Consider the following 22,100-nt stretch of genomic DNA (forward strand, 5'->3'; position numbering starts at 1 on the left):
GAGGTTCATGAGTTTAGGGCTTGACTGCTACCACACAGGCTTTTGGTTGTATCCTGACATCTCTGGTATAATCAATGGATTAATCTCGTGGTAGTTTCATGACTTGTGATATTACCGAGAAGTTGTAAAGATGAGGAGGTAAGATTTAGGTGGAAGATGTGTGTCTTTATAGGTCTTTGTGAGCTTCTCTCTTCTCTCTCCTCTCCTCCTCCTCCTTCTCCCCCTCCTCCTCTTCCTCCTCCTCCTCTCCTCATCCTCCTCCTCCTCCTCCTCCTCCTCCTTCTTCTTCTTCTTCTTCCTCCTCCTTCTCTCTCTCTCTCTCTCTCTCTCTCTCTCTCTCTCTCTCTCTCTCTCTCTCTCTCTCTCTCTCTCTTCCCCCCTGCACCTCTCTGTGAAGCCATACAGTGAGCATATGCCCAATCTCCTATGATGTACTGCTTACCCAGAGGCAGACAGGAATTGGGGCAGAACACCTTGGGCTAAATTTTCTGCAACCACAGGCCAAAAACACATTTAAGAAAATTCTTTAAAATTGTTTTTCTCAGGTATTTCTCACAGCAACAACAACAAAAAATAGGCACACACACACACACACACACACACACACACACACACACACAAATGATACCAGGAATAAGGCCATGAAGTTACTATCCCTGACAATACAATTCAGAAGCATTTAAAAAGCTAGTGGGATGAATTTAGGAAAGAGTGCAGAAGCAGGTAAGATAAACCCAGAAAAATACTGATAAAAATATGAATAGTAGGATACCCTGACAATAGTTACTTAAGGGAGAGAGGGTCTACTCTTGGCTCACAGTTCCCTGTAATATTTCATCATGTTAAGAAACTCAGTGACAGGAGCTTGAGGGACATAATAACATAGAATCTCAAAAGAGCCACAGAGAGCAATGAATCTGTGAATTCAGCACAGATCCCATCTCCCCTTACATAGTCTATGATGTTAGTCACAGAATGTGCATGTGCTATGGTGGGTCCTTCCACCTCAATTAATGTAATCAAGACAGTTGCCCTCGGGCATGCTCACAGGCCCATCTCTTAAGCCATTCTATGAGATCCTGTCATACTGACAGTTCTGCTACCTTTCCCAGCTGGTGAGCTACACACTCATGAGATTTCAGGAAGGAACAAGGATCCCACTGGGTGTTGTACCAGAAACCATTTATGCTCTTACCTGTCAAATAAGCTATTTATATTTTATCCATCCCCTAAGATGTAATGAGTGAATAAACTGGAAGGAAATGGGTTAATTAATTTGGCAAAGAAATTTTCCAGAAAGTTCACCCTTCAGGCTGTTACATAGTTATTACCATCTGCTTTTATAGTGCTAACAGTGAGAATCAAGAGCCGAAAGCATTTCAGAAATACAAAGCCTTGCAGTGTGATTAAACTGCCCAGTATAAAGCTGTGGCAAAGGACAATGCTATTGATCAAGAAATTAAAACGACTGCAGAAAGCCAAGCACTGGAATACTTTGCTATGTGAAAAGAGCAAAGATGCTTTGAGGATACCCCAAGAATCAATGACCAACCCATGACACTTCCAAGGGTGTAAGAATGTAGGTACATTCGAAAAGCTCTTACAAGAGAGCACTGCACTGAGCTGCTGCACAGGGCCTCTCTTGAGTTGCTCTCTCAGGATTAACTTCCTGAGCTTGCTCAGTGCCCAGAGGTTGCCATAGTCATGTGTGTAAATGGGTACTGCCATCTCATGAGCTGGCAGTGGAGACTTTGTCATTATTTATATGCTGCTGACTTTGGAAGCATATAGAGTGTAGGAGTTAAGGGATCATAAAGAGTTCCATTCAGATTGCAAGGAAAAACCCTGAAAAGTCAGGAAATGTATAGCAGGCTCAGTTTCCAACATATGCACCTAAGAACAGTACTACAGGAGTGAAGTTAAATATGCAATGGAAAACCCAAGAAGTGGGAGATGCTAGAGAAACCAACTGCCTGTCAAGAACAGACCAAGGAGTAAGGGTTGTGGGTGATGCAAAAGTCAAGGTTACAAGTAGTATGTGGCTGCCCCATTGTAGTGTCTGACATTGCATATTTAAACAAAATTTTTAAATGAATAATTGAAATTTTGAAACAATAAAATCTAAGTTGGGATATTGATTCCTTGAAAAAACTCAGACAAGAAATCATATGTATATGTAACAATAATTTCTAAGTACTAAAGAATAAATGTCTCCAAATATAAATATTGCTAAATTATATTAAAACAAATGTTTAAGGTAAAAGCTAGCAAGTGATTATCCCAAGATTCTTTTGTGGAAAGTTGAAAAGAAAAAGGTCTTACAACCATACATCATCTTAGACAATACAACATTTTTATTGGATATTACTTTATTTACATTTTAAATGTTATTCCCTTTCCCAGTTCCTGGACATAAGCCCCCATCCTATCCCCCTCCCTTCTTCTATAAGGGTGTTCCCCTCTCCAACCAACCCCCTCCACCCCCAGACATTCCCCTACATTCCTTTGGACTATGGGGTGGTATGTATAAATATTCTATGTGCTCATATTGAAAGAATGAGCTGTTCCTTTAGAGGCTTGGTGACAGCCCAACACTGTCTTCTATGAATGAAACAATATCCAATCCCCAGCCATCGTCTACCAAGTTTACTCATTATTTTGAATAACTTAGACATAACTACCAACAGTCAACCTTACCTGCCAATTATAAATACAGAGAAAGTAATATAAAAGTTATAAAATAATAATATAATATAATTCAGAAAATTATTCATCTACCTAGAAGAGGTTTGTTTTCTTTTGTCTTGTTAAGCACAGTTACTTAGGAGAGGCAAGAAAAGAAGAAAAGGCCTATGCCATAAAACTATAAAATTTCCATAAAATACTTAGAAATAAATTCAACTAAATGTAAAAAACAAAAACAAAAACAAAAACAAAAACAAAAACAAAAACAAAAAAACCCTGCAAACCCCTGAGTACTATAGGAAAGGGACTAAGAAAAAAGAAAAATGCCACAGGTCCATGAAAGTTGTTATCTTCAACCACAGAAACCTCATCATTGGGATCAGGATTTAAAATATTTATCCTCTTCCATTGCTAATGTGAGAAAAAAGCAGAGAAATATTCACCCAAAGAAAATGTCTAATCAGTGCTTGGGTTTATGGGGCAGCACACCTGTTGAAGAATCTACCTTTTGAAGAAAACACAATGTAGATCAAATCTTAAAATGAGATTAATGTGAAATTGAAGGAAGACAAAGAATTCAAAAAGAACCAAATATTAGGGGAATAGTTAAAAAAAACTAGACATAGTTTAAAATTGCAAATATTTTTTATAATACTAGAACTTAAGTCTATTTCTACTTTCACATAAAGAAAGGATTCATGACTGCCTCTGACATTTTTGCAGACTAATCATTAACAACATTAATTAAACATTATCATGATTATCACTAATCATGATAAAACTAGCACTTATCATTGTGACACATGCCTTTAAATCCCATCACTTGGGAGGGCTGGTGAATCTCCAAGAGTTAGAGGCCAGCCTGATCTACCTAGTGACCCAGTAAGATGCAGGACACTCAAGGCTACTTAGTGAAACCCTGTCTCAAAATTAAATGTAAATCAAATAAATTAATAAATTTAAGTATTTGTAATAGTCAGAAAATTTTTCTAATCAAAACCGTGTTGTAAATGCTTTAAATAAACACAATTTTCTCTATATCATATCTTTTATTCATTTATCATTTATATTTAGTTCATTTTATCTTCCAAATGATCTACTTTTTATTATAAGTGATAGCATTTGTTGAGAGAATTTGGCTGCTCATCACTCATGTCTTCTTCCCAGACTCTATACTCATTCCTGCACAGTGGACCACCTCTTCAAATAGATAACTAATAGTACATCACAGTAGTCTCAGGAAGCAATGGTGAGACAAACTGCGAGCCAGTCTGTTCACCTTAAAGAAGAGACCTAAGACAACTCCTTGTTGAAGCATTCACTGAAATGACAAAACAAGTCCTCTAAACCCATCTCAAACATTTTTGCATGTTAGAATGTTTGAAGCTTCCTTGATTCATTATAAATGGCCAAAACATAGTCACTAGCAAACTTTGGAGCATTGAGTAAAACTATATTGTCACATACCAAGGTGAAGCATAAACCATGGGCAAACACAGCCTTCCAGAAATGGTCTGTGTGTATATGTTCTTGTGAGGAAATAAAAAGCTGTAAGCTACCTGACTCAGCATGAATTATTTGACTTTTCTTTTGCTTCTTACTTATTTTCTAGATATTTGAAAAGAACAGTTAAAGTGCTGATATTGAAAAAAGAAGCAGAAACTACGGATTTTCTCTTCCATAAAACTAATCCACCAGAAAGACATTGGTTGTTACTCAAGAAAAGCATTTTTCTGGTTGTTTGTAATAGATTCTGGTGCATTCCAAGAAAGACTATCAAGAGTAATTTAGAGAATTAGATTACCTTAAGTGTTTAAACACAGTTTTAAGAAATTGAGTAAAAAGTTCATGAGTGATAACACACAGTAGTCTATTCCACATATACATACTAAATCACCAACATAAATTCAATTAAAATGAACCTTTACAGACAAAAAATGTGAAGGTCTATGAATTTATCTATTAATTCCAACACCCTTGAAGCTTAACAGATGGAAAGTAATAAACATTCTCCAGAAAGGAGATTTAATTATACCTCCTAATTTATGACTACCATTCGATTAGAACTTACACTATTAAACTCACAATACAAGCTCTTGAGTTCATGTATAATTATAACTATTTCACTGAAATATTTTATACTTGATTTTAAATACTCACTAAATTTCACGAATTGAAACAAATTATATACATAAAGATATATACAATTATCAGTTACATATGCAGATATAAGTTGGATGTTTCAAGTACTAGAGCTGTCTTAGACCAAGGTGTAAAATACCAAGAATTCCCTGCAGACAATTTACTACATCCTTCAAAGAAGGAAATAATACTTTTAAGTTGTCTTTAACACACTTCCTGGCTTAACCACCTCATCTGGTAACCCACTAAATGAAACAGTCCTTACTTCCTGTCAGAATTTTCCTCAGGAAGAATCTTCATGATGGGTTATTTTCTGTGCCAATTTGACTGGAGCACGAGGTACCCAGATATTTGGTCAAGCATTCTGGAAGTGACTATGATGATCCCTCTTGATGAGGCTCACCTTTTAGTAACACGGAAAGCAGCTCACCCTCCCTAAGTAGTTCCTGTTTCTCCAGGGATCATGACTAATGCAATCTGCAATCTCAAACCAAGAACAGTTTTTCACTACTGGAGTTTAAATCTCTTGCGTACACTAGGTAGGCACTCTACCACTGACACACATTCCAGTCACCTAGTTTGTTAAAGATTTCAATGATAAAATACAAGAATGGTCCTTGCATTCATTTCAGCAGTGTACTCAAAAGTCCTTATCTTTGCTAGGAACATGACAAAAGAAAAAGACATATTACTTGGTGGCTCGTTGCCTGAGTTTTAGTGGCTTTCCTGGACCCACACAGGTGTTCAAACCATGCAACCCAGATACTAAAACTCCACACAATCAGAGTGGTATTTTTGTCACCACAGAGCCAATCTATTAACTCTCACGAAGTGTTCCTTTTAATTTGTACTTAAGTTCTTTCTCACATTGTAATTCTCATTTTTCTTTTATCCTCTTCCATATATGTCTGTTAGGACCCAACAAAGATCTCAACTACTATAAAAATTCAAAGGTGTAATAACTTCCTTCTAAAGAGATTCTGATATATTTACCATGGAAATGTCATGTAATATGCGTATACCTTTTCTCTTTAATTTTACAGCAACAAATCAGTTTTCCAATCCTAGTTCTTAATTACCTGACCCTGATGGTTCAGTGAATAGATGTGACAAAAGCTTTAAGCATTGGGAAAAGGAAGGCAAACACAGGTATGGAAAGAGCTACAAAATTAATAACCTATAAGAATGTTCTGTGAAAGAAAAGATGGAGGAAAAAAAGTACACAAATGTCTAGGGAGGTAATGCAATCTATTCTTTTCCCTCAAAGTGATGCAAAGCAGAGGGAGATTACACTAAGAAAATGGCATACTTCAGAGAAAAACATCACTAGTCCCAGCCTAAAATCTGACAGACCGTGAGCAGGCTGCTTAACTGTCCTCCCTAAACTTAGAGCATTAGTCTTGGTCTCTGAAGTCCACTTAGATCATATAGATTAGGGCCCTACAGTTTTCATTTATCTTGAAAGTTCCCATTTCATTTCTTCATTCCAGGGAAGAAAGGGCTCGAACACATGAGGAGCTGATATATTGTTCATACAAATACAGATAATTTAGTAAGTAAAAAGAAAGATCAAAAGGCCAACATCCCAGGAACTAAATGTCTATGAATATGCTGGAACTTCAAAAGTGGAGGTTTTCTTTACTATCTGCCTTGTTTATTTTACAACTTATAACAAGCAATATCCCCAGAGCATAGAAGACAGATGAGCTGGAGTTAGAAATGGAAACTAACTAGAGGCAGTTCCTTCCAAATGCTTGCCTAATTCAATGAAGGGAAGTTCATTGAATTTAAAAAGGAGTTCAAATCATAAAACATTTTTGTTTGTTTTTCATTAGTAAAAATTCATCAGTATAACACCATTAACATTGTGTTTAAAATAATCACATATGCTCCAAGATTTCCACTAAAAAAAATTTAAAAAGATAAACTTGCCAAGCACTGAGGTACTTGGCCAGGAATTCAGAAATCATATCATTTAGCTTCTGTCCTTTTTCAGCCATCAATTCACACCAATGCTAAACACTCAGCACTCCCCTAGCCACCCAGTATCCTTTCTATCTGAACATCGCTGTCACATACTGAACCAATAAATCTAATAAACTCACCCTAACATCACAGTATGATCCAGAACATTCATATCTTAAAGCAAGGCCTTGAGACAGCAAACACTTAGTCAAAAAGAATGACTGACCTAAGGACATGTACCAGCGGGAAAATGTCTGAAAGACAGAACCTTCTCAGACAATTTTTTTCTTCTCAGATTTTCACACGTGGCCCCACTGGCTAGTAAACTGGCTCTCCACAAAATATAGAAGAGACTGTTCAGTTAATTAGAGAGTAAATGGTTTAAATTAATCAATAAAAATAACCCACCATCACTGAACAAAATCTTCAATGTTCAAACACAAAACTGAAATAAAACTTAGTAAAAAATGAAATCTCATAGGAAGGCTTTCTGGGTCTTCCCTAAGCACTTAGTCACATTACCAAGATTGGCTTTTATCAGATTAGCTAATTGTTTGGGGTAATAGATGTAAGCCAAAAGGCAAATAAGCTTCTCTGTTTATGAATCTGTGAGAAGACCAGGTGAGCTTTAGGAAGCATAAATAATAAATAGGAGGTTGGCTGAGGAGGGAAAGCTGGTGAGTTTGGGGACCCATCCTACCTGCTAATGGTTTTGTTTTGTCTAATTGAGATTTTCCAAACAATTTCCAAGACTGTGTACAATGAAAATGTTGGATACTTACAAATGGCAATTGAGGTTTCTACATTTCTCTGGATATATCCAAGGATTTGGCAACCCCAAGTAGGCAATTCCAGGGAACATGAGGCCGGTGGGAAGAATAAACCCACAAGAGGCCAACAGACAGAATCTTGATTATTGTCTGGGAACTGACCACACCTGAGAATTTCCAATGCAAAACAAGAAGTTGCTCCTCTGGAACTGGACTGGACCAGAAACTATGAAGGCACTAGACTTCAGTGACTGAAGTGGTAAACAGATTGCAAGTGCTTCTTCCAGAAGACAAAGGTCAGTACTTCAAAGACAGCACAGAAGGGACCAATATCTGTTACTGATACTGCCATGAAAACTGCAAAAAGAAAAGTTTCCTTCACTATCTCCAGCTTCCCTACCACAAGCAAGGTTTGTTTCTAACAAAGCAAAACAAACAAACAAACAAAAACTGACCACATCAAAATGGGCAAAGTGAAGTCAAGCCTGTTTGCTTGCCCATTTTGTTTTACAGTTAGAGCAAAGGAAAAAATTATCCTGGAGACTTACTCTTTATGGGCTCTATATACTCAAAAAAATTTGAAATGCTCTTTGCTTCTGAGACGAGAGAGACCTGTAATTCCATTTATTAAGTCAACTCTTAAAAATGTTTCTTTATTGAAACTTGGTCCTAAACCTAGGTTCACAGTACATGATGAAAGTCTAAGGAAGACTTATTTAACCTACATTAAATCTTGATAATGCATTAATGAGTATTTTAAAGGGATAATTTTAATTCCCCAATCTTCAACCATAAAGACTATATAGTGCTAATCTGCCTTGCCCTTTCAATTAAACTTGTTAAGGGCTTTCTATTTAGTCAGCACCCTGAATGGGCCATTAAAATTCTTGTTCGGTAAGAGTTGTGCTCAGTGCTCTGTTGTTTTAAATTCCATTAAATCCAAATGGTCTTTATCGCCCCATGACCACTGTGACTTCAATCAGCCAATTTAATTACCTTACACAATTGTCAGCAGAAGCAGCAAAGAAAAACAGGAAGCCCGCATGACGTTATCAGACGTACGTCTACCTCTCCCTTGTTTAATCTAGCGTCATCGATAATGATGATACGTACCTACTTCCTTCCTTTCAGGAGGCTTTTGACCTTCTCTTTCCTGCTCAGATTTAGACTTTAAGATTCATTCCTAGCACTCCTAATACTTTGATGAGTGGACTAAAAAAAAAAAAAAAAAAAAAAAAAGAAAGCCCTTAGGAAACAAAAGTCCATCAGTCAGATGAAAAACTTGCAACATTACATCCCAACACATACAACCATGATAGCAAAGAGACCTGTGTACCTCAAGTAATATGCATGCAGCAGATAATGTTTCAAGTCAAATACAGTTGAAAGACAGTAGACTATGTTTGATCTGTGTAAAAATAGTATTGAATTTTTCAAGAAACGTATAGAACTGAGACTATAGTAGCAGAGTAAATCCTAAATACAGCAATTCATTATCTATGTAAATGTGATATTTGTACCACAAATGAGAAAATCATTATCCCTATCAGAAGTTATGATAACTAAATACCATAAAAGATCACATCATCTTATCACAGACAATACTTTATAACTTGGGGGATATGAAAAGACTCTAAAACCCATGCTGCATCTTCATTCATCTGTACCAATGGCTCTGAACCTGTTGGCTGTGACCCCTCTATCCTTAAACATATTATGATTCATAATAGTAACAGAATTACAATAATGAAGTTGCATGGAAATAATTTTATGGTTGGGGGTCATCACAACATGAAGAAGTGTATTAAAGGGTTGCAGCATTAGGGAAGTTGAGAAGCACCAGTCTATGGCATTTTTTTCCTTTTCTAGGGAAGCAATTGACATTAACTTTTCTAACAGAATAAATGTTGAAACAAGGGTCATTTGAGAATGAACACAGTTGTACTGATCACTTAAATTGACCCAAAAAGCCAAACTTCTCTGAAGAAATGTCGACAAACTTACAGAGCCAGAAACACACTGACTTCCACGTGACTGGGTGGAGAGCTATTTCTAGAGGACGGAAAGATCATTTTTCAAAGTCATTTTCTGAAATGATCATGCCTCCCTTGATGGATCATATCAAGTTATTCTTCGAGGCTTTAAAACTAAGCTAGAACGTATCAGAAAAACGGATCTTTATAAAAAGTCGTGCCAGTTGTTGGTGATTCTTGCAAAGATTTCCCTCTCCTGCCATCCAGAGCTCAGATGAGCACATTTTATCTTTCGCAGAGATAGTGGCTGCTATCACTCTCATTTCCTCTCTCAAGAGTCAGTTTTCAAGCTCCCAGACTTAAGGCCACTCCTCCTTCCCTCCCACTTTACCTCCCAAAGGAAGAAAAATCTCTTTCAAAGAACTTGTGGAAAGTGGCAGCTTCCCCAGCTCGCAGTCACTGAACTCAGTTCCTCGATGGTGAAGTACATCTGTCACAAAGCATTGTCTCTGGGAGCACATGAGATTTTCCACAAGAACAGGTTTCATTCCTTCCAGGGTGTGGGTTTTATCTAGTGGGCTGCTCCTCACTGAGCTGGCCTAGCGCCTTCTCCTAGGGCTTGTGCACTAGGTATACAACGAAGACCTAAACTGGAAAACTTTTGAACAAAAACACTCTTGCAACTGGCTTAAAGAAAAATAAAAGGTCAAAAAAATGTAGTAAGAAAGTGACAGAGCATTTGCTCAGCACATTGAAAAGGATCGTCTTAGAGATACTGCTCTGACTCAACGTTTTGGCTTATGTCTGTCCTAAATTGCAATTGAGATTAAGACTTTAAATAACAATCGGACCTCAAGATCAGAGAGAGTAGTCCTTTGGACAGTGGTGCCAATAAAAAGAATGCTCAAACAAACCCAGAGAGCAGGAGGGCAACCAAAGCAGAAATGAAGCTTGTTTACTGTTCATGCGTTCCTGCGGAGTGGGTAGTGGGTACTGGGAACAGAACAGAGCAGAAGCATCCGGAAGGGGACCAATTGAAGAAAAGTCTTATGCAGTACTGGAGCAACCTGGGCCTCATTTGGAGGGCAACACCCACTTAGGCATCGCCTTGGACCACTTTCAGATGCAGCTGTATAAGAACAAAGATGTCTCATTTCCATACGGCTGGACACTGGAGTGTGACCGCTGGTGCAGGATCTGGAGAAACGCCTGGGGGGCAGTGGTGGGCTTTGCGCCCAACAGGCAGAGGGTGCAGACGTCTGACCTGAACTGGGCTGGGGGCCTGACTTTCTGCTGCACAGTTTACCCCTGGAAAACACGCTTGTCCTCCCCCTCCTCCACCCTGCATCCTCTGAAAGAAGCCCAGTTGTTTGTCAGAATCCGAGGTGGAGACTGAGACTCAAGACAAAAGACCCCTATACCCAGGCCCATCAGCCCACTGCCCAGTAGGAAACATGTAGCCACCACTTGGGTAGACTTAACTACCCCATGTAACCTTACAGCTTTGGAAACGTGCCCAAGGGTCAGCACTGTAGAGTGATTTGCCTAGCAGCTACTTTCAGAGTGGCCTAGGGAAGAAAGGGGTGCCTGCCGGTGGGGTGCTGTTGCAAAGTTTTCTTGAGTATCTTAGAAAGTCACTGTGGCTGAGGCTCAGATTTTATCACCATCCCCCCATCACCAACCCCTCCCGTAGTTCCCCTCCCCAGACCTTTCTAAGCCGCCCTCCTTCCGTGCTGTGGGGGGAGGGGGGCAGGGAGAGTAAAAGTCACAGGGAGAGAGAGAGAGGATGGTCTAGAGAAGGCAGAAGTTAATAGGCTGGGAAAGGAAGAAACTCCGGGGTCAGAGACACCCCGAGATGTGGGAAAGCCTAGCTTGCGAGAAAGTGAAAAGATGAGAAAGGGTAGATCTGTTGGCTTCAGGGAGAATACCACATAGTTTATGAGGGTGAAGTTTCATCATCAGTTGAGGGGGAAGAGGAGGTGGGATGGCCTCAAGCCAGCTTGATGGTTGCCATAGCACCAGAAGCCTGGCTTCTCCAGGATACACTGTTGAGCCTCTCTCTAGGCTGCCTACTGGGAGACACCTGAGGCAATGCTGTGGCTTTCACCCACACCCAGCAGTCCACCACAGCCCAAGGACAACTGCTCAACAATTCCAACTCTTTCCTCCCAGGGCAGGAGGGCAGAAGTGTCTGAACTTCATAGTGTGGAAGTTTAAAATAAACATTTTCAAGAGGTACTTAGAGGCATTTAACTAACCATCCAATCCGCTCAGTACTTTTTTTTTTTTTAACCACAGAAGAAAATAAAACTCCCACCACTTTATCAAAATAGTCTCAACGGGGAAATGTTCCAATGATTACAACTGTTCACAATCGTTCCTGTCGTGTCAGGTCAGAGTTAGAGAAAATGGAACTCCAGGTGGAAGACATTTGATGCTAACATAGAAAACAAAACGTAACAAAGAAGCAAACAGATCATCTACAAAGTAGAATGTTTGTCCAGGGTGTCATGGAACTGGTGTAGACATCTAGCGTCCTGTTTCTTAGAACATTCTTAGAGCTTCTCTAGAAGTGTGTGTGTGTGTGTGTGTGTGTGTGTGTGTGTGTGTGTGTGTGTGTGTGTTCTTTTGGAAAGCTGCTACACTGCCACAGATGCCAAGATTTTTTTTAATATGAAGATATAAATGATCAGCAAATGTAACAATCTAATGATTCAGCAATTATCGTGCTTCAAGACCAAAGCAGCAATAATTAAATCTTGAGAGTATTAGTGGCAGTTTTCAGGCACCAATTCACCCCCCCATCATGTACATTCTTACTGATGAACACAAGAAGAAGAAGATATACAAGCTCACTTATGTATTTTGAATTACTCAAAATAATGTAGGGGGGGTGTGGATTCTATAGTATAGCGCTTCCCATATTAGTAGCCAGATTGCTGTGGCACACATACTGTATAAATCTTCACAACACAGCTCCCATGAATATAAGGACTTCTTTAATGCTGTGTAAAGAAGCAGGCATTCCTGTAGATGCTTGTTGCTAAGAGCAACATGCTTAAGTACCATCTAAAGACAGAAGAAAGCAGGAAAATACTCCAGCTAGAATCTAGCTCTATTCTATTGTCTCTTGTCATCACCAGTCTTCTTAGCTGTAGGTGACATATAGGGAGGGGTTACCTTTTCAGATACATGTGAAAGCATTCCTATTTTATTTCCACAAAGGTTGGAGGGTGACAGTGAATTTTATCACTAAGGAAAGATCACTTGGGGAAAAAATAAGAGATGCTGCTAGTGTTACAGAAGGGGCAGGCAACCTCTGCTATCCATCAGACAGAATAACTTAATGTGTCTAATTTTATTTCGAAGACATGTACTCTGAATTACATGTTTTCTACCCTCTCCGGCTTAAATCCCCTTAGAACTGACAGGGGCAGCATCAAGAGTGGGAGCTTTTGCCCTGTTGACTCTTTCTCAATGCCCTTCTTTAGGGAACTTCCCCTAATGAGTCCTGCTCTTAACTAAAAATCCCAGTTGGTCATCCTGAGCAGCCAAGCATTTCCTACACCTTGCTTCCCTCAAACAAACCTCAGGACCAGGGAATATACTGGAAACCACACGTTTAGATTTTCCTTCAAGAGGAAAAAGAAGCCCAGATTCTTGGGAAAGGTATAAATCTTTCTCAAACGTGACGATCTGGGGTCTTTTATCCAAGTCAGAGTGAAACAAAGATGCACTTAGACCCACACACCCAACACCCCTCCTTCCTCTGCCTCCAGTTACTAGGTTCCTTATTTATTAGGTCCGGACTCTGTGCGGGGGCGGGGCGGGGAGGGGAGGAGAGCGGCGAGCTGTGAAAGAACTTAGCAAGTTAGAAAACAAAACAAACAAGAATCCTGTCATGATTGCGCTATTTCACTGCGCGCTGAGTGACATCTTCCCGTTATTATTAAAGCCTGAAATTATACAACAATATTACTTAAAGCTCTGCATATCAGAAAGACCATCGAGGAGGGGAGGGGGGATTAAATTGGCCAATAAGCTTCTCTTACAAAAGATATCGAAAAGGCTGGTGCCTTCTCGTTTCAAGTGAGGACCTAGGCAGGTCCCGACAGAAGCGGACATGTACAACTCAGGAAGAGTTATCAGACATTAACTCTTAGGTAGCACAAGCTACAGATTTGCCAGCTCTAGAGCTCGCTTTGGTTCAGACCGCGGCACCCAGACGGAGCTGGAAGGTTCCCGGGGAGACCGAAGCAGCCTAGGCTGACGGTGCCACCCATCACTGCTATTCCAGTGGCGGGCTACGGTGAGGCGATGCATCCCGCTAGTAGTACGATGCACTGGTACCTCCTTCCCCCTCCCGGGAACCAAAATAAAATGAAGATAGATAGAGAGGATAAATGAAAGCAGGGGGCGGTCTTTAAAACCCGGGAGGGATCGGGTCTGGAAGCGGAAAGCCCACGCCAGGCAGAGAGACCGCCTGTTTACATCCGGCGCCTCAGAGCCTACACCAGGCGACGGTGAGATGCGGGGAATCTTACCGAATCTTAACACATGTGTGGTTCCTTGCGAATATCCGATCCACAATAAGCAGAGCAGGACTTTAATGGAGCGACTGAAGACTAGATTACTTAAAACTGGGGAAATAATCTTCATGATGTTTCCGTGCCTGCGCGCGCGGCACCCACTTCCCCGATCTAGCGTTAGGCTCCGGGCTTGGACGAGAAGGAAGATGCGTGGAGTAGTGGCCGCAGACACAATCACGGCATGGTCACAGAAAGAGGAAGGAGTCTCCGCTTCCCAAACCCATTAGCAGTCGCTGCATGTTCTTCACTCTCACTGCGCCAAGGAGCAAGCTTCCACTGCAAGGGATGGTGGGACATCCATGTTAGTCCGGGAGCATCCGGGAAAAATCCAGCAAGCACAATGTCCAGCCGTGCGAGCCTGGGAGAGCACAAGAAGAGGAAAATCAAAAGGAAGTCCTGCCTTGCAAGGACTAGGTGTTGAAAGCTAGCCACAGTCCCAACACAAAGGGAGCTTTGCTCGCAAGGGCTTCGCCAGGCCCTTATTCCACTGCACTGCTGCACAGCTTCTGACGTTAGGCCAAGATAAAGTGAGAAAAATTGAGATAGCTGCTTCCTGCCACTGAGCTTCCCAATATATATTATGCAACCGTTCTGATAGCCCGCCTTGAGTAGCAGTAAAGGGAGATTTATTACATGATTCGATGAAAATTGCTTTGATTTTTAGTAAGACCCTACAGAGTGCCTGGTGTATGCAAACAGACTTCGTACAATCAGCTGATTAATTTTAATAATTGACTAGCCAAGTCAAAGTCACTTTGTCTGAGAGTTGTATTTCAAATAAGAAAATGCTGTAAAACAGATAACTGTGCTGTCAATCTAATTTGCTGTTAAGCTACAGAAGTCTTATACTTTTAAATTTTGAGTAGAAAAAGAATACACAGTGGAATACATTTGAAGAGCTGAATCTGCTCTTTTAAAACTTGAGTGGAACATTTCTTGATCAGTGAAGAGACATTTCTCCAGGTAGATTTTTAGGGGGGAAAACTGGGATCATTTCCACACACTTTTATCTCACCTAAGACAATCTTATACAGGACAGTGATGTTTAAGCTACAGTGGTATATTCCAAAGGCTTTGTGCTCACATTTTCTCCTTTTTTAAATTTTTTCCTTAAAATGCAAGATCACATCAAAGTTTTGTCTAAAAAAATCTCATGATTGGCTAGTTTTCTGATGGGAATTTTTAAATTCATTTCCTCTCTTGACTCACAAGTAGAAATTTATACAAGGGAAAACTATAGAAACGCACATTGCTTTCCATATGAGAATATTTTGTTGAAATAGGCAGTATACTGCCCGAGGATTATGATTATCCCCACATCCACTACTGCCACATACAACGGTAGGAAGAGATAGTGAGGAAAGGGATAACTACCTCACTGATGACACTATAATCTTATTAAGAAGTGCAGAGGGCAAACTGTTGAACTTGCATTTTTACTATTAATCTCTGTTCATTATCAACAAATAGGGCGTAAGATCTTATAAAATTATACAAGTTTATCATATTGAAGACTAATTTTAAAAGAGTGGTATGAGTACTGTCTAAGTTCTTATCTTACAATGGCTATATTTTCTCTAAAGAGCAAGAAGACACTACAATGTATTCATTCCATCATAGCGAGGAGTTTTTCTACTATATATCTATATTTTTTCCTTAGCACATTATTATAAAATGCTGATTGAAAAAATATACACTTTCAAAAGCACTAAGAGATATTGATTTTTTTTAAAGATGGAGGCATAACTGCAGTGTCAAAAATAAGTATCATGAAAAGCTGGTTCCTAGTTCTGCAGTCTAGCAGACAATCCCATCAAACAATTCCACTATTTGAGCACTTTGAAAGCAACACCTAGTGCTGAAACCAAGGGTATCTAGCGACTCCTTCAGTCCATGTTGGAAACATCACTTATAAAACACATTGAAGCCCAACATAGCCTGTCTTGTATTTGCTGTCTCATTTTTTCCCCATTCTATTTGTTCATTTTTACTTCTTCACTCTAGTAGAGATAATAACGACAGCCATGGGAAAAACACATATTCTTGGTTGTTTTCATTTCCCAGTATAATTGATACCTATTACCTGAAAACGGCACGTTCTGTTGTAACTGATCAAATGTCTGCAATTTTTGCAGTGTAGCTGGCATTTCACGGAGCCAGAGTAAGCACACTACACCACAATTTCTTCTTCAGGTATTCTTTGCACATGACAGTATGTGCCATAGCAGTTGTCATCTGCCTACTTACAGCTAACACTCTCAGCTACTTATGGGGCATCGTTGTTGATTATCCAATGGGAAAGTCAGAGAAAAGCATTCATGATGTTGATACAAAATAAACTTAAAAAGGTCTAATATAATGTTTTCTTAGTACTAAATGATCTCCAAAGAACCAACTTTGCACACATATTAAATTGGGTTCATTTCTATGCGTTAACTAAGTTCAAAAGCTTTAACTTAACAGATATCTACTCCACCTGTCTAACGGAACGTCTATGATACCAGAGACAAACCTTTCTTCAGGACCTTGGACAGCGCACAAGACAAATTTATTCTCGATTTTTAAAAAAAATAATAAAATGAATGAATGAATGACATGCCATTTGAAGTGACAGCGTGCATACTTCTATCGCAGAGTCAAGTACTTTGAATCGTTGCAGGACAACATAATCAAGAGATCAATTTCGTGAAGTGTGTTTTGTGTGTCTTTCAGTGTGAGTCATCTGCTGTTAACACATCTGAGACATACTAACAGTGATCTCTTTGCAGTCAGCACTACTATGAAATCCACTAATGCTCACTTGAGACCCTTCAGGGTGACTAAAGGACTCATTTTCCCATACCAAAAAGAAAAAAATTCAGCATGAGAAAAATTTTAAATGCTGAAACATGTTGTCAGTACTTCGTGACTAAAAACATTTCTGAAATGTACTATTAGTTATCACTTTTAATCACCCACCTCCAGATTTCCATCTGTTAAGAGGGAAAACAGATTAACAGCATTCTCTCTATTACGATTCATTCTGATGATCAATAACATCAACTCAGTAAATTTATCATCCAAACACACACACACACACACACAAAAACACACACACGCAATGATCTAGCATTATAAGAGATGCTTATTTACTATATGGATATTTTGAAGTGATTGCAAGTATCTCTTTAATACTGACACTATCACCATAGTTCTGAAGATTAATATTTCTTAATCTATATTTTACTGATCACCTTTAATTATCTTAAAATTTTGTCACTTCTGTATTTGCTTACTTCTTAACAGAAAATGAAAAATACTTGCTTTAGGTTTTCAATGATCATAAACATGTGTGCTTTGTCCTAAAGATTCATTTGCTTTGCAGTTATTTCAGCCACATGGCAATCTGTACTGCTAAAAGCTCAGAGGGCTCCAAGGTCAGAGCAGAGAGGAAAAACTGCAAGCACACACATGCATGCTCACACAGAGAAAAGCTATGTCTAGAATAAAGCCTTAAAATATCAAAGAAGGCTAATAAGAAGAACTACCAAGGCTATGGTGAATGATAAAGGAGGAAAATGTATACCAACAGTGAGAACAATGAAAGACATTAGCTTCATCTTTCACTGCACTTTTGTATTACCTGACACTAATGACCTCTTCTTCTTGGGCACTATTACTTTAGAAGCAATTTTAGTTTCCTAGTCTCCGGGTGAAAATGAATCTTATTCTAGTTAGCTGCCACCTGCTGGGGCATGAACAAATGTGTAATAATCCTTATAGCAGAACATTTAAAAGACAATTCCTATACTTAGGCTAGAGACAGCAAATGTGTATTCTAGAACTATCTTCATTTTAAAACCATCTCAAAGGTTTGTCCATGCCATACATGCAGGTCATTTAAATTTTCTCACACAAGTGAGAGGCTCCTGCTTGCCCCCTCACTGCTGTCCTGCTGTTATGGGACATTTGAGAAACCTCACTGGATAGTAACACCTAAGGCAGTATTCCATGCAAGTGGCCTATTGTGTTGAAGCTTAGCTAAAATAAACAGCCTACTCAATCATGACATTAAAGGGGAAACAGAATGAAGTCTAAGGCAGAGACCAGTTGCAACCACACTGTTGCATACCCATTTATGTTATTCCTTGGGATCCTAAACGCATTATCAACTGCTCTATTAATATTCTGCTATGTTGGTGGTTAATAGTATTTTAATTTTAATTACTATTTAGATGCTGAAAATGTATCTTAATTAAGAAATTGAACCAAAGAGACTTGTGTCTGTTAAGCTCCTTTAAAAAAATTCAGCATGTTCAATCTTCAGTGGATTCAAATTTAAAAGGAAAAAAAACATAGGTGTTTCCCTATTTAGTCGTTTTCTGCCTTATCTTCCCCTGTGCATTTCAACTCTTTAACTCCTAAGTTTCTAAGGTCATGGGGAGTTCATAAGCTTACTTTACTATTGCAGGAGTCTATTCTGCAAAGTTATAAAGTAAGGGAGTAAAACAAGACCAAATTAAAATACAATTGCACATCTTTCAGCAACTAAACTGCATAATTATTGAAATGAATTAATTATATTCTTGTGAGATGAAAAATCAATCCATAAGGTAATTTTGATGAAAGATACTTACAGTATGAAGATGAAGAAATGATAAACGGTAATCTCTTCGTTTTGTTACCAGAGGGTAGTTGCTAATATCCTCCAACCCCCAAATCCAAAATCATTATCTTAGAAGCATTAATCCCATCTCTCTCTCTCTCTCTCTCTCTCTCTCTCTCTCTCTCTCTCTCTAGCTGCTGCTACAGCTACACACACACACACAAATACACACACCCCTTCCTCTACACACACACACACACACACACACACACACACACCCCTTCCTATACCCCTGAAGATAAAAATATGAGAAAATGCGTGCGGTTGGTTAAAAGTTCTGAATCTTTATGATCCACCTCGGTGATGCAGTTAGTCCTTACCCCTGTGGGATGCCCTGAGAGTTTTGTTTTTGTTTCCAGAAGCTTTTAATACTATCCTCAGTTAAAATAATCTCAACTTTCTCAGCCCAGAGTTATGGATCAGGGAGATAGTGGAACTGACTGGTGAACTAAAGAGGAGTTGTTATGACCCAAAGATAAGCAGCTTTCCTGAGTCTCTTCGCCTTGAGCGTGTGAGTCCGGGTAGCTGAAGACACATCTGACAGATCCACTTATTCAAATATTTTACGTGCAGAACACCAGGGCGCCAGGAGCCAAACGAGCCACTTGGATCCTTGCCTTTGACTGGCTGCAGCAAGTGGGACAAAGCCCTCCAAGCGACTGCATCCAGCAGGTGCCTGGAGCGCACCGACTCAGCCGCGCGGCCGTTCGCCTCTTCCTTTCCTTTCCCCGGCCAGCGCTCCTCGCCAGTCCGCAGTGCCTCCGGACCCACAGCGAACGACCCGGGATGGAGCTCCAGGGAGGGTCCGCTGCTGGCGAGTGCTTACCTGCGGCTAGGGTGAAGAGGGAGGGTAGGGACTGGGGTAGTCCTTTCGGAGCCGCGGCGGGAGGAGGTTCAGCGGGAAGTCCCCAGCTCCCAGCCTCGGCCACGCAGCCGCCAGCGAGAGCGCAAGTGACAGCGGCGGAGACCAAGACCGCGGAGCCGCAGCGGTGGCGCTGGAGACAGACACGCCTCCTGGCGGGGGTTCCTCGCCTCTTGCTTTAAAGGCGCCGCGCTTCTTTCCCCGCTGCTGTTACTAGCTCCAGGGCACCCAGGCCCACCCGGGAGCACAGCGAACTCTTTATTTCAAGAACTCCAGGGAGAGAATTCCGGGTGCTGACCGCCTAGTGCTTCCGGAACGCTCGGCCCTGATTTCGTCCCCTGCCAGCAAGCATATCCACATCCAGGCATAGGGGAACAGGGACAGAGATGCTCTGAATGATATAGTGGGTAAGGCAAAAGAGCCGAGGAAACTGACTGCTCTGCGAAGCTACGTTGAGTATAAGGAGTCTTAGCCTCTGCTTCTGGGTGGCTGCTTTTATGCTGCTCCGAAACCATGGCAACGAGACTTCTCTGTTGCCAGCATCTGGGGAGCAGCTGGTTTGTCTCCAAAGTGACCCTTTTGGTTCAACTACTGCATTTTCCATTGAGGTTTGTGAGGATCACCTTGATTTCTGCTCCTTCTACCTCTGTCCCGCTTGGCAGGCTCGGTGGGTTTCAGTCTCTCCTGGTCTCTGTTAGCACAAGAAATGGACTTCCAACATCGAGAAGCTGGCAGGGCATCTCGGCACAGGCCTAGCCCCTTAATATTTGATTCTGTTCTTCAAGCTAGATTCCTAAACTCAGAGAATTTGAGGCCCGACAAGCACAGAACCTGGGTTCATAGCTGTCATGGTTGGGAAAATGAGCATATAGACGTACGTAAATATGAGACACTGAAAGGCTTTTTAAGGGAAAGTGGGAGGGGGTGAGTCCCTAAGTCCTAGGGTCTTCCCAAAGGTTGCTTCCTGGAGTAAGGGGTGGGGACAGGAAGCAGAGAGAGCACACTAGACTCCTCAGGCTTCTCTGGGGAAGCGATTAGCTTCTGCAAACAATCCCGGATTTGCTCTCCTCTGGGTCAAAAAAGTCAACATCTATTCAATACCTTTGCTACTTTATCCTCAGCCCTACAATATTAACTAGAGTGGAGACTTAGGAGTTCCCCCCAGAGTACATTGGTGAGCTACTACTCTAGAGGAGGTTTAAGAGAGGCCAAGCTTGAACAGGCTCCGCGTACCAGCCCAGGAGACAAATTTCAAAGGGACTGTAATAGGAAACAGGCCAGGTGGAATTCCTAAGCTCGGTGGAGCCTAGAGGCAACTGCAGTCCCAGCAGCATTCCAGTCTAGTTCTGAAGATCTGTTCAGTTCACCCTATAGTAGACCAACAGGCTGCAGAGAAGCACGTGTTCTTTTGCTGTATTTTGTTTGTTTATTTGTCTTGTTTACCTACAGCCATTGCTACCCCAGAAGAGTAAAATCTTTTCCGAACCGATCTTAGCATAGCCATGCAGCCTGGGCTAGCATCTGATTCAGTCCCACCCAAATCCTCACTCTTTACTACTTTGGTCAGCATACTAGGCTCTCTACAGCATATCGCACATGCACCACTCACTTACTGTGCTTAGCTGCCTCTGGGAAGCATGGGCTTAAGTTAAGAAGAGATGAGTTAGCGACATGGAGTGTCCGTTTGTGGTTTAAAGATCCCAGGAATGGCTAGAAGGGTCCTGTAATTAAGGCAACAGCGTGGCCTTGTTGTAGGGAGAGAATAAATAGTCAATGACTGTATTGTGCGTCCCGGACGGGACAGCACAGACGCGTGACCAGCTCCAGGCGCCTGGGCTCCAGCTGCTGTGACCTGCAACCTAATAGGCCCTCCAAGAACAGCGCAGTCCGGGCCAGGCTCAGGAAAAAATGCTTCATTCAGCTTTATTGCCTGATGAGAGTAATGAAGACAACTTGTCTACTAGCCAAGGACACTCTCCATGTCATCTTAATATCCACGCACCGCCTTTCAGGGAGAGAGACAAAACACCTGCCAGTAGATCCAGTAGAAATCCCTAGGTGAAGGCGTCCAGCTGCTTTGTGGTAATTCCGAGAGTGTGGTGCAGGGAAGGTCTTATTGTGCTTAAAGTGTTTGACACACCAGCCTGCCTGAAGGTGCTAGGATCAGACTTCCCCACTGCTGACCTCTGGCCCATATTGTATCTGGGAAGGGAAGGCTTAAGAAAAAATCTCTTTTAGTGGACATTTGTTCTTAGAATCTAGTTATGGGTTTCTCTTCCGAGACAAACTTCACACACTTTTCAAAAACTGTGCAACTATGACGGGACCTACCAAAGCAGAGGAGGAAGGGGAAAGAGCTGAGAAGAGAAGGGAACAAGTCAAAAGTATGCAAGTTGTGACGAATTTATCTTCTCTAAAGCAAAATGAAGACTGACAAAAAAATGAAACAAAACAAAACAAACAAAAAAA

The 22,100-nt window shown here is 40.8% G+C and overlaps 1 protein-coding gene across 4 annotated transcripts in view; it reads right to left on the reverse strand.

Annotated features, from left to right (window-relative positions):
• Positions 1 to 19,722, reverse strand: part of Grik2 (glutamate ionotropic receptor kainate type subunit 2) — a 698,850-nt gene extending 679,128 nt beyond the window's left edge. For 3 of the 4 annotated variants that reach the window (XM_087598251.1, XM_087598252.1, XM_087598253.1), the window contains exons 1-2: positions 19,596 to 19,722; positions 14,080 to 14,482 (exon numbers count right to left, since the gene is read on the reverse strand). In XM_087598251.1, coding sequence (XP_087454377.1) covers positions 14,080 to 14,194 — 115 coding nt within the window. In that variant the 5' untranslated portion in view covers positions 14,195 to 14,482; positions 19,596 to 19,722. 4 annotated transcript variants of the gene reach the window in all.
• Between the last annotated feature and the right edge of the window lie 2,378 nt (positions 19,723 to 22,100).

Source organism: Rattus norvegicus, chromosome 20, assembly GCF_021556685.1.
Source record: "Rattus norvegicus strain SHRSP/BbbUtx chromosome 20, alternate assembly SHRSP_T2T, whole genome shotgun sequence".
In the NCBI taxonomy this organism is placed as follows: domain Eukaryota; kingdom Metazoa; phylum Chordata; class Mammalia; order Rodentia; family Muridae; genus Rattus; species Rattus norvegicus.